Raw genomic sequence first — 14,117 nt, forward strand, 5'->3', positions numbered from 1 at the left:
ACCGGCAGCCTATTCAAGTCTAAGAGGATGCATTGGTCCATCCTACTGTGACAGGTGTGTGCATGAGTGGCCCTGAACACACTCTACCTGGATTTGGGGCCAGCAACCCACGCCCTTGTCAGGATAGTAAACATGGCTGTGCAGCTGCTGCATCCTCATACATTTGAATGAGCTGCGTATATACAGTGCCTCCTGGCTAGAGAATTGTAAATAGACTATTGACTGTGTACGGTTCCCAGCACCCATGTAAATGAGGCCTAAATTATTCTATTGATAGCCATTTTTCTTCATGGAAAATGATAGAAGAATGACTGCAGGTTTGTAAAGATGTCATTTGCTAAACATTTTAGCATGAAAAGGTATCTGACTTTTCCAACTCGGAAAGCAGGGGGCTACGACATTTCAACAACCTGAACACCACAGGTAATGAATACTTCCCCAATAGGAAAGTCTATATTACTAGCCCACATTATAGTATCACATTTGTTCAAAAATTGTTTTTATTTTTCCATAGGATTTAAAGGGATGTTTTTCAAAAGTGGAATTTTTCTTTTTATATCCAACCCTGGAAAGTTGCCAGGGAAAAAGGTGACTCTATTCTTTAAAGACAGCCAGTTACACATGGGACAATGCAAGAATGTGGGTACTCAGTCTTAAAAGTTAGTGAAACATTTATTTAGGCACCCCCACACTCCTGCCTTCCTGGTCACAGAAGCAAAAATCTGAGTAAGACAATATAGCACATTGTCAAGCTTTAGAATGAAGGAGCTGGCCCAGCACTGTTATTGCCTCTGCCACACTTTACCTAAAATTTCCAGTCTGTGGCACCTATAGACTCACTCCCCCATCTCAGGTTAAAATGCTGTAGTCTCCTATGCCGACAGAGCTGAGTAACAGCAACTCCATAGCTAAAGCTTCCTCCCTGCAGAGGAAGAGTGGGAGTCAGTTAGACCAGTTAAGGAGTTTTGCTGGGATTAACTTTGGTATCTAGTGGATGCTACAGTCATAATTAGAGACACTAAACATCTTCTACATGGGCTCATTTACACCAGCAACCAGGACAGGAACAAGGCAATGTGCACCAGTGGACGCTGGAAAAAAATAAAATATACATTTTGCCTTTTTACAAAATAATAATTTTACACAATAATACTATAAAGTAATACCATATGGTTTAAAAATAAAAAAAATAAAAGGGAAAAAAAAAAAGGGTTAAAAAACGTATTGCAGTGCAACTTAGAAATGCATACCAGTGCGTTAACACATGTGCTATGGTGCAAACAAGCCCCAACTGGAGAAACTCATCTGAGTATATATCTATTTTTGCAACTTCAGTTGAGCTGTAAGACTGAAATTTAAATGTTTGCATTTGCCCAGTCATGACAGGCTCTCTTTAAAACAATAGACAAGGAATTAAAGAAAAAAAAAAAAAGAAGGTCATCTACACCAGACTGTGCAACTTTAAGGAGCAGCAGAGGAGACCACAGATAATTAGAAGAAGAACGCAAGTCTATACCAGGCTGCACTTTCAACATTCTTGCGGCTCAGTCAACAATTTACACAAGGACTCGCTTGTGTTCTACTCACAAAATACACAAAAGGGCAAAAAAAAGGAAAAAAAAAAAAAGGGATCAAGATTATTTTCTACATATATACAACCTCACAGTCCAAGATTATACAACAGAAAAAAAAAAAAAATCAAAAATAAACAAAAAATGTCCTGGAATAGTAGTAGTCCCACAAAATTTCCCCGTCTTGGAAAACGTAGACGTCAGCAAAGGTTCCAGAACTGCAGAGCATTTGTTGGTTTCGGTCATCTACCACATCCTAGCTGGGGCTGGTCTTCGAATCTGTGGTTGGAGTGATGGCGTCATTGGCAAAACCGTCGTAGCGATTATCTGAACACAAGGAGAGCTCTTCAGCTGTGTCTATGTTGTTGATTTCTAAAGAAATGTGAAGGAATGAAATAGTAAGAAATACATGAATCTGCCACAGGAGGTAGCCATATTGTAAGCCAAATGGTTCACCCATAAGCACAACCTGCTTTAAAAACAAAACAAAAAAAAAAAACTTCTGTAGCCATCAATCCATCCACTAGAGTACTAGATCACCGATTAAATGGCTAGGCTACATTATGGAGCACTGGCCTCTAGTGAACAGTTCAGTTCATTCTCAGTGATATTATTGGTCTCTAGTGAATGAATAGGCTGTATCTTCAGTAATATCAACAGATTCTAATATCACCAATGTGTAGTGCAGCCATTCTCAACCGGAGTTCCTGCAGAGGTTGCTAGGGGTTCCTTGAGCTGTGATTGATTACCCCCCAATTAATGGTGTCTACCTGGTTCCGGATCCAATGTCAATTCCAGTCAGCTTCATAACAGTAATGGCCACTCTAAGTTGGGCATACTTATGACTGGCAGACAATGTAAGGGGCATTTTTCTACTTTTGACTACCAACTGGTTTTAGCTGGGTCCACCAAGACCTGAAAATTATTTCAAGAGTTCCTCTGGAGCAAAAAAGTTGAGAAAGGCTGGTTCAGTGAATGGACAGGCTTCAATCTCTGATATCACCAGTCTCTAGTGAAAGAATAAGCTTCAGTCTGATGTCACCAGCATCACGTGAATTAAAAAAATAAAAGAAAGCTGCTTTCAATGTAATGTCACCAGTGTCTAGTATATAGATGGGCTGCATTGTCAGTGATGGTGCTGGTATCTAGCGAATGGACAGACTGCATCATCAGTGAGGTCACTTGTCCTTAGTAAATGGCTAGGCTGCATATACAGTGACATCACTGTTCTCTAGTGGGGGAAAAGGATGCATTTTCAGTGGTGTCACTGGTCTGTGGCAATCGATTAAGATGCATTTGTAATGACATCACTGGTCTCCAGTGAGGTGCTACATTAAATATTAGTACAGCACAATATGGCTTACTCTGAGCATCCTAAAATCAAACTCATTGGTCTCATCCAATTACATAATTTCAAAATGGTTAAAGATCTTCTTTTCATTGACTAACACAATTATGATTTGGAGGAAAAGACATGTTTCTTCAAGGGATTTTCCGCCATCACTGAAAAAGTGGAAAACAGCAATGAGGCATGACCTACATCAGAGGCAACGCACCTCGGTACACATTTACCTTTCTCATTCACATGGAGGTGGCCCACATGTTTTGGTCAGCCAAGTGAGGTTAGAATAGGCAACAGTAAGTGACCCAACGATACTGTGGCATCAACTACATGTAAGCATTAAAACCCGACTGTCTCAAACATTGTATAAAATGGTCATGAGGGCTCTCCAGCTTCAGTGATGTAGCCAAAAGTAAAAGCATCACCCAAACTACTAACAGGGGTTACAACTACATTTTCCATCTTGCCTTGCAGTGCAAGCCATAGAAAGGGGAGGTCATTCTGCTGACAGAATTATAGGACATCTTTACGTGTCTACACATACTACTGCAGCTCCAAATACAATTTAATATTGAAAGGAAAAAGGAAAGGCGCTGTGCCCCGTCAGGCAGCACCAAAATGATGAAAACGCAATGCTCCATGCAGGAAGATTTTGTGGACAAGACTTTATCCCATAGAGAATCCCTTGCTATTCCACTGTTGACACAGAAGGTCCACACTACCCGAGGCATTCATCATACATAAAAACCTCTCAAACACTGAACCTAGGGAATATGAAGTACAAAATTGCCCAGATAGGAATTATCCCAAGAGCCCAGCCAATGGATTCATCAGATTGCCGATATGAATTCACTTGAAGAAAAAAATTATGTTAATTTTCACATAAATTTATAGTTGGATTGGAAAAATCATGGTTTAAAATGAAGATTGAAAGCTACAGTTTTCTTAATCTTCTATAAACATTGAGAACAAGGAATCTGCTGTGACGGACACCCTTACCTGTCACCTCCGGGTCTGTGTGAGTATTGGCAATTTGGGGCTGCTCTGACTGTGTTTTGCACAGTTCTGTAGAATATGCTGGCACTTTATTAACGCAGAATGAAAACAGAGTAAGTACTTCTTAAGAAAAAAAATGTAACCTAGAAAAAATATTTCCTAAAGTCTCTAAACCTTTAAATAAAATCTCATAATATGAAAATAATCTTGCCGTCTAAAACTATTGTTTAGTTTTGGCCTACTTTTATACTACTGGGAGTCGAAACAGGGGTCATGGGCGCATGGCCTGACCCCTGGCTATTACGATATGCAGAGAGTGGTCACATACATAAAGTTTTGCTCATAAGTTTACATACCCTGGCAGAATTTATGATTTCTTGGCCATTTTTCAGAGAATATGAATGATAACAAAAACATTTTCCACTCTTGGTTAGTATTTGGCTGAAGCCAATCAACTGTGTTTACTCTTTAAATCGTAATGGCAGCAGAAACTACCCAAATGACCCTGATCAAAAGTTTACAGTGATTTTGGCCTGACAACATGCACACAAGTTGACACAAGCCAGTTTGAATGGCTATTAAAGATAACCATCCTCACCTGTGATCAGTTTGCTTGTAATTAGTGTGTGTATATAAAAGGTCAATGAGTTTCTGGACCCCTGACAGACCCTTGCATCTTTTCACCCAGTGCTACACTGACGATTCTGAGTCATAGGGAAAGCAAAAAGAATTGTCAAAGAATCTGCAGGAAAAGATAGCTGAACTGTATAAAGGGATATAAAAAGATATCCAATGAATTAAGAATGCCAATCAGCAGTGTTCAAACTAATCTAAAAGAAGTATAAAATAAGGGGTGCCATTGAAACCAAACCACGGTCAGGTAGACCAACTAAGGTTTCAGCCACAACTGCCAGGAAAATTGTTCGGGATGCAAAGAAAAACCCACAAATAACTTCAGGCGAAATACAGGATTCTCTGAAAAACAGAAAACATGTGGTGTGGCCGTTTCAAGATGCACAATAAGGAGGCACTTGAAGAAAGATGGGCTGCATGGTCGAGTTGCCAGAAGAAAGCCATTACTATGCAAATGCCACAAAGTATCCCACTTACAATACGCCAAACAGCACAGAGACAAGCCCCAAACCTTCTGGCACAAAGTCATTTGGAGTGATGAGACCAAAATTTAGCTTTTTGGCCAAAACCATGAATGCTACATTTTGGGAGGAGTCAACAAGACCTATTATGAAAAGGTACGGAGATGGATCGCTGATGTTTTGGGGATGTGTAAGCTCCAAAAGGCACAAGAAATTTGGTCAAAATTGTTAGCAAGATAAATGCAGTATTTTATCAAAAAATACTGGAGGAACATTTGTATTCATCAGCCAGGAAGCTGCGCATGGGACGTACTTGGACATCCCAACATGACAATGATCCAAAACACAAGGCCAAGTCGACCTGTCATTGACTACAGCAGAACAAAGTGAAGGTTCTGGAGTGGCCTCTCAGTCTCCTGACCTCAATATCATTGACCACTCTGGGGAGATCTCAAACGTGTAGTTCATGCAAGACAGCCCAAGAATTTACAGGAATTCTTTTTGCCAAGAGGAATGGGCAGCTTTACCATCTGAGAAGATAAAGAGCCTCATCCACAAATGACCTCAAGCTGTCACTGATGTTAAAGGGGGCAATATACGGTATTAACTGGGGTATGTCAACTTTTGATCAGGGTCCTTTGGGTAGTTTCGGTTGCGATTATGATTTAAAGAGAGTAAACACAGTTGATTGATAATAAATGGCTTCAGCCAAACACTAACCATGAGTGAAAGAAGGGTTTTTGTTATTTAGATTCTCAGAAAAATGGCCAAGAAATCAAATTCTGCCAGGGTATGTAAACTTATGAGCACGACTGTACATGTGCATGACTGTAAAGTCATTAGAATAAATGGTAATGGGTGTATTTAATAAATACTGCCAGGATAAAGATCATGGGGGCAGATCATCCAATCATAATTTACTTTACGGGGGGCGTGTCCAAGATGGCGACCTGAGAGGTTGTGGAAGCCAGAGCTCTGCTGCCTTTTTATCCTGAACCTAACTACCTGCTGTTCCTTTTACTGCACAACCTACCCACAGGTGCTCCGGATGTCCTGCAAAACTCGGCACAGGGGTAAGAAGCTTCGTTTCTCGGACTCCCCCTCGGTACCGGCCCTGCAAGCGGCGACCCCCCCTGCAAGGGCGCGCAATATGGCGTCCCAGACGGAGATGGATGACCAGGACAGTGCTGAAGAGATCGGGCTCAGGGACGTGATGGCGGCTATAGCCACGTGTCAAGCTACCCTGACTAACAAAATCGAAGCGGTTCAGCTAGATGTCGGCCTGGTCCGTCAGGATCTTGACAAACTCCGGTCCAGAGTTACAGAGGCTGAACAGCGGGTCGGGCGGGTTGAGGACCTCGCGGCTGACCATGCGGAGTCCATCCGCACCCTGCACACTCGGGTTCGTGCCCTAGAATACAAGGCCGACGACGCAGAGAATAGGAACCGGAGGAATAACCTCCGCGTGGTTGGCCTCCCCGAAGGAGCGGAGGGGAAGAACCCGGCGGTCTTTGTGGAGGAGCTGCTACGGACTCTGCTGCCTGATGCGCAGTTTTCCCCATACTATTCTGTGGAACGGGCGCATCGTGTCCCTCCTGCCCCGGGACCTCCTGGAGCGAGGCCGCGCACCCTGATATTCCGGCTCCTGCATTTTCGGGACAGGGATGAAGCGTTGCGAGCTGCCCGAAGGGTGGGTGAATTGCGTTTCCAGAATGCCACGGTGATGATGTTCCCGGACTACTCCATGGAAACACAGAAGCTCCGCAGATCCTTCGACCAGGTGAAGGTAGGCCTGAGGGCTCGAAACATCAAGTATAGTGTCCTTTTCCCTGCAAAGCTACGGGTGCAGGATGGTGAGACCACTAAATTTTTTACCAACCCGCGGGAGGCTGCCGCCTGGCTGGAGTCGCTACCGGTCCGTCACTAGAGCTGTGGGAATGACTGTGCCTTCTAGCTGGCTGCTATGGATGCCTTCGGTTCTGGCTCATAATTTTTCCCCTGTTTTCTTTTATGCTGCTGTCCCCCTGGATGTTGTGTGATGGTGGATCGGGGGGGTTTTCTGGTGTATCAGACTTGTGTACTCATCCAGCCCGGACAAACCCATGTTTGGGTATGATACCCCTCTAGACACGGACGAATTTTTGGGGTACTGTGTTCCAGGGGGCAGCGGTAGGGGGTACTTTCTTGACTTGATACCGTTTCTCTATTTTTTGCCATGGACTCATTTCTGTTAACCACTCTCAAGGGGGGGGGGGGGGGGTCGGGGGGGATGTTATGTTACTTGACTGGACCCGGGTGGGCTGTATGGTACTTGCACCTGTGTGTACTCACTGACTGCGGCCCTGGCAGGAGCTGGGAGACAAGATGTCGTCTTATCCTCATCTGCACTGGATGTCAGCATCTCTGTGGCTCTCTAATGCCGTTAGGCATCACCTCTTGCTATGTTTACACGCTCTAGTTAAGCAATGTACTCTTTGGTTATTTGGGGGATCTATGCACCCTCAGGTTTGGGGGGGGGTGTGGGGTGGGGGGGCGGGGGGTTGTATCCGCAGTTGCGGATGGGGACAAAGTTTAGTTTCATGTTGTTTTTTTGTTTTTGATTGTTTAATGGAGTTGCTTGCCACTTACACGGAGTACGGTCCACTACATATACGGTGTCATTCAACTGATCTTTTCTTGATTCTAGGTCTGGGGTGGCCGTGCTGGGAAACGACGGCTGGGAGGGACCTGTGGATCTGGTTAGGTGGTGTGTGTGAAGTGCGACATGGCTGATATATCCATTATCTCTTGGAATGTCAGGGGCCTTAATTCCGCTATCAAGAGATCTCTGGTGTTTAAATAATTTACTTTACTGTAAATAGGCCACTGAATGATGGAATCTAATGGTTTTTAACGGATACTGTTATAGTGAACAAAACCTCTCTTCTGAATTCGCTTTTAAGTGTTAACCAGAAAATAAGGCCTCGTTCCACAATCAAAAATATAAAAAAATATTGCACTGTTGACTTGCCTGTGAATTTCTTATCTTGGCATACAGCCCTTGTATTCATAGAGTTATATTCGGGCCACCTCCAAGTAACACCGGCAAAAAAAAAACTTGCTAGGGCTGTCACATACATTACATGCATATAACACCGCCTCTGTGAGACTCCAGGTTTTTTAGCCAGGAATAGGGGCAAGGGCGCCTGTGTCCCATACATGAAGTTAAGTAATTTACAGGCAAGTTAAAGTTCCAATTGTCTTAATCGTACAATACATGACTTGATTTCATAGGCCATGGGATGTCCCAAAGCAATAAACTGAGGGGTAGGCAACATCACCACTGGAACAGAGGACCAGGTAGCGGCCTTGCAAATCTGAGATTACAATTCCTTGATGCTGAAAAGCCTTGGCGGAGCTCTGATGAGGAAGGGAGGAACCCTTTCTTTAGGGGGCCTGGAAATAAGCTGTCTGATCTATCTGGCAATTGTGGATTGGGAAGCAAAATGCCATAAGGGACTTATGACTGGTGGGCGTTGCTGCCCAGTAAACACTGAAACACCCAAGCACTGTTAAGCCTGGTACACACTATTTGCTTTTTTTCATTCAACCCAGTGGGCTAAATGAAAAAAAAAAAAAACCGAATAGCTTGGGAGGAGCCACTGTACTAGCTATGCAATGTGAAGTACAGCGATCTCCTTCAACAGAGATCCACCATGCCAGGTAGCGCTTCTAGGAGGGGAGATACACCCACAGCCTGCCTCTCCCCTGTCACATCACCGTGCAATGCATGCTGTTACCGTGCCACCTGACCTCTGTACTGCATCCCCCTAGATCAGAGCTGGCCCTGATGGGGCCCCATGAGCACTTGGGGCCCCTGGGCAGTGCCCATGGGTGTCTGCTCGATAAGACGGCCCCTGCCCACAGTAGAGAGCATATGACATGAAGCCATAGCTTGTACCTCATACAATCCTCTACTGCCTCTGATACAAGTTTAGGGTCCTCAATACTGTCCTCCACAATATGTTCAAATAAAGTAGGTTCTGCCTCTGAATCCTGAACAGGGTCAGGGGTAATAGAGGATGTGTAGCCATTTCCGGCCTCTACAAACTGACGGTTCTAGAAGCGCCAAATGTTTTCCAAAGAATTCAGACATGGTGGCAGAGAAATCTGCTTTTGTCAGGCCACATGACGAGTGCCTAAGAGGAAGCTAGAGTCAGAGGAGGGGATTGATGTCAATATAGGACAGGACAGGCATGTCCTAAGTCCGGCCCATGGGGCATGCGCAGCCTGTGTTCCGGTTTCGAAGAATTTCTTGCTTACACGGTGGACTCTGTAAAAGGAAGACCTGTCTCCTGCCATTGAACAACTGTTCTGTCCATCATAGGAGGCGGGACTTTCTATTAAAGAAGCCAAGAAAACAGGCGTTTCTCCTGTATGTCTGTTGGCACTCGTCCCGTCCCCTCCAAGTATGCAGATGGGCATGAATCAGGCTGCACTCATGGAAATGGGGGGTGCAGCATTCATGGCAACGGGCGGAGGGGGTGCAGCATTCATGGCAACAGGCGGAGGGGGTGCAGCATTCATGGCAACGGGCGGAGGGGGTGCAGCATTCATGGCTGTTAAGGGAGGACATCAGCGGTGCAGTACTCATGGAATGGAGTATGAACTGGATGGAGTTTTGCATGTCCAGATAAAGGAGCCGCTACAATTCAGGCAATGACTGTGTCCCTGTATCACCCTGCAGATAACTACAGACATTAAAAGTTGAGCACCTAATGCAGGGATCCAATGCCTGAAGCAAACTTAACAGGTTGGCCCCACACTGGGGTACAGTGCCCAAGGTACACACCAATGGTTACCAATCAGCAAACTGCTAGAGAGCCCAGGACAATAAGCCGTCAGATCATCTAGAATTGTCAGAAGGAAAAAAAGAGAATGGTTTAAAAAATACTTCTCCAGAAAAGAATCGCCTAAAAAAACAAACAAAATTGAGTCTCACAGGTAGCGTTTTATGAGTGTTCAATATGACCTTCTCCAGAAAGGTTTTTTGTCATTGTCCAATCACCCGAAGGTCGCCTGTGTACAACCCATGGTCCATGAATACAAGTCATGTGTCCTGTACAGTAAAATTAAGATAAAGTGATTGGAGTACCACATTTAGCTTGTGTTACCAAATAAGATGAACAATGCAAACCTCCATGTTTTGTGACCACTACTGTCAAAACTTTGGGCCCAAACATATAGCTAGTCACTATTCAAGATAAAACAAAAAAAAAAAAAAAAACTCCAGAGACGAAGGCTTGGATTTCAGGTGTAATGCCATGCCATGGTTTGGAGAAACTGGAACAGTGTAGAGCAGGGGTCTCAAACTTGTGGCCCTCCAGCTGTTGCAAAACTAGCCATTGCAAGGCTGACAAGGACTTGTAGTTTTGCAACAGCTGGAGGGCCACTAGTTTGAGACCCCTGGTGTAGAGTAACCTAAAACCTAATAAATATCTTTGGGAAGAATTCTCATGGCTTGGAGGAACTGGAATGGTGTAGAGAAATCTCAAACCGAATATTTATGGGAAGAATGCCATGATTTGGAGGAACTGGAATGAGGTGGAGGCACCTCAAATCTAATAAATATCTTTGGAATGCATTGAAATGCCAGTTATGAGCCCAATATTTTTTGATCCAACATCAGCACTTTATCTTACACATTTTATTTATTTATTTTTTTGGCTGAATGAGCACAAATTTTCAGACACACCAAAATCTTGTGGAAATCATTATCAGAAGAGCGAAGGCTGTTCTAGCCACATAAGAAGTTGGGGGAAGGTGGGCAGCTCTATATTAATATCCATGTTTTTAAAATGAATAATGTCCAATAAGCTCATATTTGGTCATGTAAAAAAGTAAACCCTAAGAAAAAATGTTGACTTTTTTTACATATTTAAATGGGCAATCACTGGATATTGATTTAAATAGTGCCAACAGATAAAAGGTAATAGAGCTGTACAAATGACACATAAAAATTGGCATGGTACAATATATTTATTTCCATGGTCAATGAAAATTCGGATTTATCATGTGGAAAAATACATAGACCCCACTTCAAGTCCATGGAATCGGGTGTTTCAGATTATGTGCCAATGATTAGAACCTGTTTAGGGAGTATGCAGTTGGGACCTGTCTTTTCTTTAAACCTCATATTTAGGGTCTGGCTTTCTTTTTGCTATTGACATGTCTTGTGTCTTAGAGCAATAGTGCTCTTCAAGGCCCTCAGAAAGAAAGTCATGAATTCCTATGAGTTTGGCAATTGATTTAAAAAAGATCACCAAGTGATTTGAAATCGATAATTTCACTGTAGGGAAAATATATCAAGTAGTGTAGATTACAAACAACTGCCAATTTGTTTAGGACTGTTCGACTCAGCAAATTCAGCTCAGAAGCTGACTGGTTGATGCTAAAAGAGGTCTCCAAGAACCCCGAAATGTCATCTTTGGGTGTTCACAACTCTCTTGTAGCAGTCAAGGTCATAACAATAAAGATAGCACCAATTTGACCTGCATGTGAAGTGTTTTAAGAAAATCTCAAAAAGAGCATTAGAGCAAGACTACAGTTTGTCATTGAACATACAGGCAAATACCAGGCCTTCTGGAATATGCTGAAGACCGATCAATCCGTGGTTTGATCACAGTAACAGTGAACTTGTTTGTCGCAAACAGAGAAAAAGCATTTCAGGAGAACCTCAAAACAGCAGTCACGCATAATGGTGGGGATGTTATGGTTTGAGGATGCTTAAAAAGTCGTCCAGCCTAAGCTAGTTTGGCTGGGCTTCTCCTATGGGTCACAGAAGTGCAATTTGTTTTGCACTGCTGTGGCCCGTTTTCAGCAGAGCGTGAACTGAAGTTCAAACATGTCGAAAAAGTCAACAACTTTCAAGGGGTGTATTTAAATGACTGTAGGAGTTATGTTAAGGTCTGAGCTTTTTGGCATTTTTTAGTGTATAATGGTAGTCTATAAGAGCTTTAAAACACTACGTACACCCTAAAAATGCACTCCTTTTACAAGGAGCAACCATACTAAGTATATGCATCCTCTATGGAGAGCAAGATCACATGTACCTCAGTTTTGCTGCAATGTGATATTACTTATGAAGTGTTAAAGTGGTTCTAAAGCCAAAACATTTTACAACTTGCTATGTCCCCCCCCCCCCTCCCCTGTCTAAATACTTATCCGAGTCCTCACTCGATTCAGCACTGTGCCATGCTGCAAATCTTCTTTATCCTCCATCTCTACTCACAGGGACTGAGGCAGCAGTGGAAGCCATTGACTCTTGCTGCGGTCAGTGAAATTCTGTGAGTATGTATGTACGTATGCAGAGCCGGGACAAGGGGTGGGCAGGAGTGGCAGTTGCTCTGGGCGAAGTGAAGCAAATGGGCAAAAAATTGACGCAGGATAGTACACCCAATCTACAGCATGTTTTAATAGTGGGGGAGGGGGTGCAACTCTGGATCCTTGCCCTGGGAGCTGGACAATCCTGTCCTGGTACTGTATGGATGCACACAGCATTGCTGAGGAGTGAGTCTGCATCCATAGCAAGCAACTTACTATAGGAGCAGACACAGAAATGGAGCAGACAGTGCTGTTGGGGAATCCCAGACAAGGAGGTTCAGGGCCGCTCTGTGCAATACTATTGCACAGAGCAGGCAAGTATAAGAGGTTTATTATTTTTAATGTTTTTTTTTTTAATTGCCTTTAGAAATGCTTTAAATACTAAATTAAACCAACTATGACGTTTTCTCTAATATGCCAGCAGACAAAAACGCATCTTAAAAATGTATTTTCTAAAAAGCACAATAGTACCTGAAAAGATGAGTTTTTCCTTCATTATCCGGACGTCTCGGCTTGTTCTGCGCACAGCAGCGCTCAGCATGATTTGTTCAGGATTGTACCTCCGAATACTGCCCAGCCTCCACCTGCAACAAAACCCACACTGTAACTTCCTCTCTTAGTCCCTATATAGACAGAGCCAAACATTGGTGTTATAACGGGTTCGCAACACATTTATCCTCAGTGAGGGACTAATATCAGTACAGAAGACACAGGTTCCTCAAGGAACAGGACAAAAGTTATTCCTTAGGCCTGTTCACATCAAACAAAATGCAACTGAACTGCTACGGTCTAGAGGCGATATAAACAATCTCCTCAAACATTAAGCCAACAAAAAAGATGGCAAGGATTTAAAATTTACAAATTATGTTCACTGTTCTGAGAATGGGAGACTGCAAAATGCAGACCCCACTGAAACCATCAAAGAACTGCCTGCCTCTACATAGAACAAAGGCTAAGGTGGGGTACACATGGCTCTGGTAGGCAATGATAGAGCATCAAGGAGGATGGAAAGGGGTAATGAAATCCATCTGCCACAACATGCAGTGCTCTTGCAATAGCTCGGTTCTAGGGTGAATGACCTGATGCCAGGGCAGCCATGCATTGGGGTGCTGGTCACAACAGTGTTTTAGGTTGGTGCCAAGGTCAGCTATTGATCCAACAATTGTTGCAGACCACATAACCTAATGCTGGGCCTAGAACAAGCCTGCTGTATCAAGAAGGATCATTCTTTAAACAGTAGAGAGACTTTTTAATAATTCTAATAACCCTACTTGTTCTTGCAAAGTCCTCCTTAATGGACTGGAACTCAAAGGGGCAAGGCAATATTCTGTTTAAGTGTGCGTCAATGAAAAAAAAAAAAGCCCATCAAAGTACAACTTAAATTAAGGGGTCCTTGCACTATTTGTTCCTAATAGCAATAATGTGCTCCTTTGCAAACAGCATGGTTCCTAACTGTCCCTCATTAGGTAAAACAATCTTAAAAGTAACCTCAGAAGTGGCCACGCTTTTACACATATATAGGAAAACTTGGGGTATCTGGATGTACTCCATGCAATCTACAAAACAGTGAACATAATTCAGATCGTACTAGGTATAACGTACTAGGGACGCATGAAAAACACCTGCAGGAACTCCCCACATTTTGATTCGGCGTTGGCAGAACAGCTGTGCAGGTGTGAACAGTTTCCAACAGAAAACCTATTACAATAGGCGAAGTGCAGGAGGGTTGTGAGGATACAGAACAGGGTACAG

At 43.4% G+C, this 14,117-nt stretch overlaps 1 protein-coding gene across 7 annotated transcripts in view; it reads right to left on the reverse strand.

Annotated features, from left to right (window-relative positions):
- Window positions 1–482: 482 nt before the first annotated feature.
- The window catches only part of GDPD5 (glycerophosphodiester phosphodiesterase domain containing 5), a 333,808-nt gene continuing 320,173 nt past the window's right edge, over window positions 483–14,117 (reverse strand). For 5 of the 7 annotated variants that reach the window (XM_077451453.1, XM_077451449.1, XM_077451456.1 and 2 more), the window contains 3 exons: window positions 12,837–12,949; window positions 3,913–3,996; window positions 483–1,943 (listed from right to left, as the gene is read on the reverse strand). In XM_077451453.1, coding sequence (XP_077307579.1) covers window positions 1,828–1,943; window positions 3,913–3,996; window positions 12,837–12,949 — 313 coding nt within the window. In that variant the 3' untranslated portion in view covers window positions 483–1,827. The remainder of the gene's footprint in view (window positions 1,944–3,912; window positions 3,997–12,836; window positions 12,950–14,117) is intronic. The other 2 variants (XM_077451455.1, XM_077451454.1) reach the window with 1 other exon arrangement.

Source organism: Lithobates pipiens, unplaced genomic scaffold (assembly GCF_037356315.1).
Source record: "Lithobates pipiens isolate NorthernLeopardFrog02 unplaced genomic scaffold, aLitPip1_a1.2 Scaffold_23, whole genome shotgun sequence".
Lineage (NCBI taxonomy): Eukaryota > Metazoa > Chordata > Amphibia > Anura > Ranidae > Lithobates > Lithobates pipiens.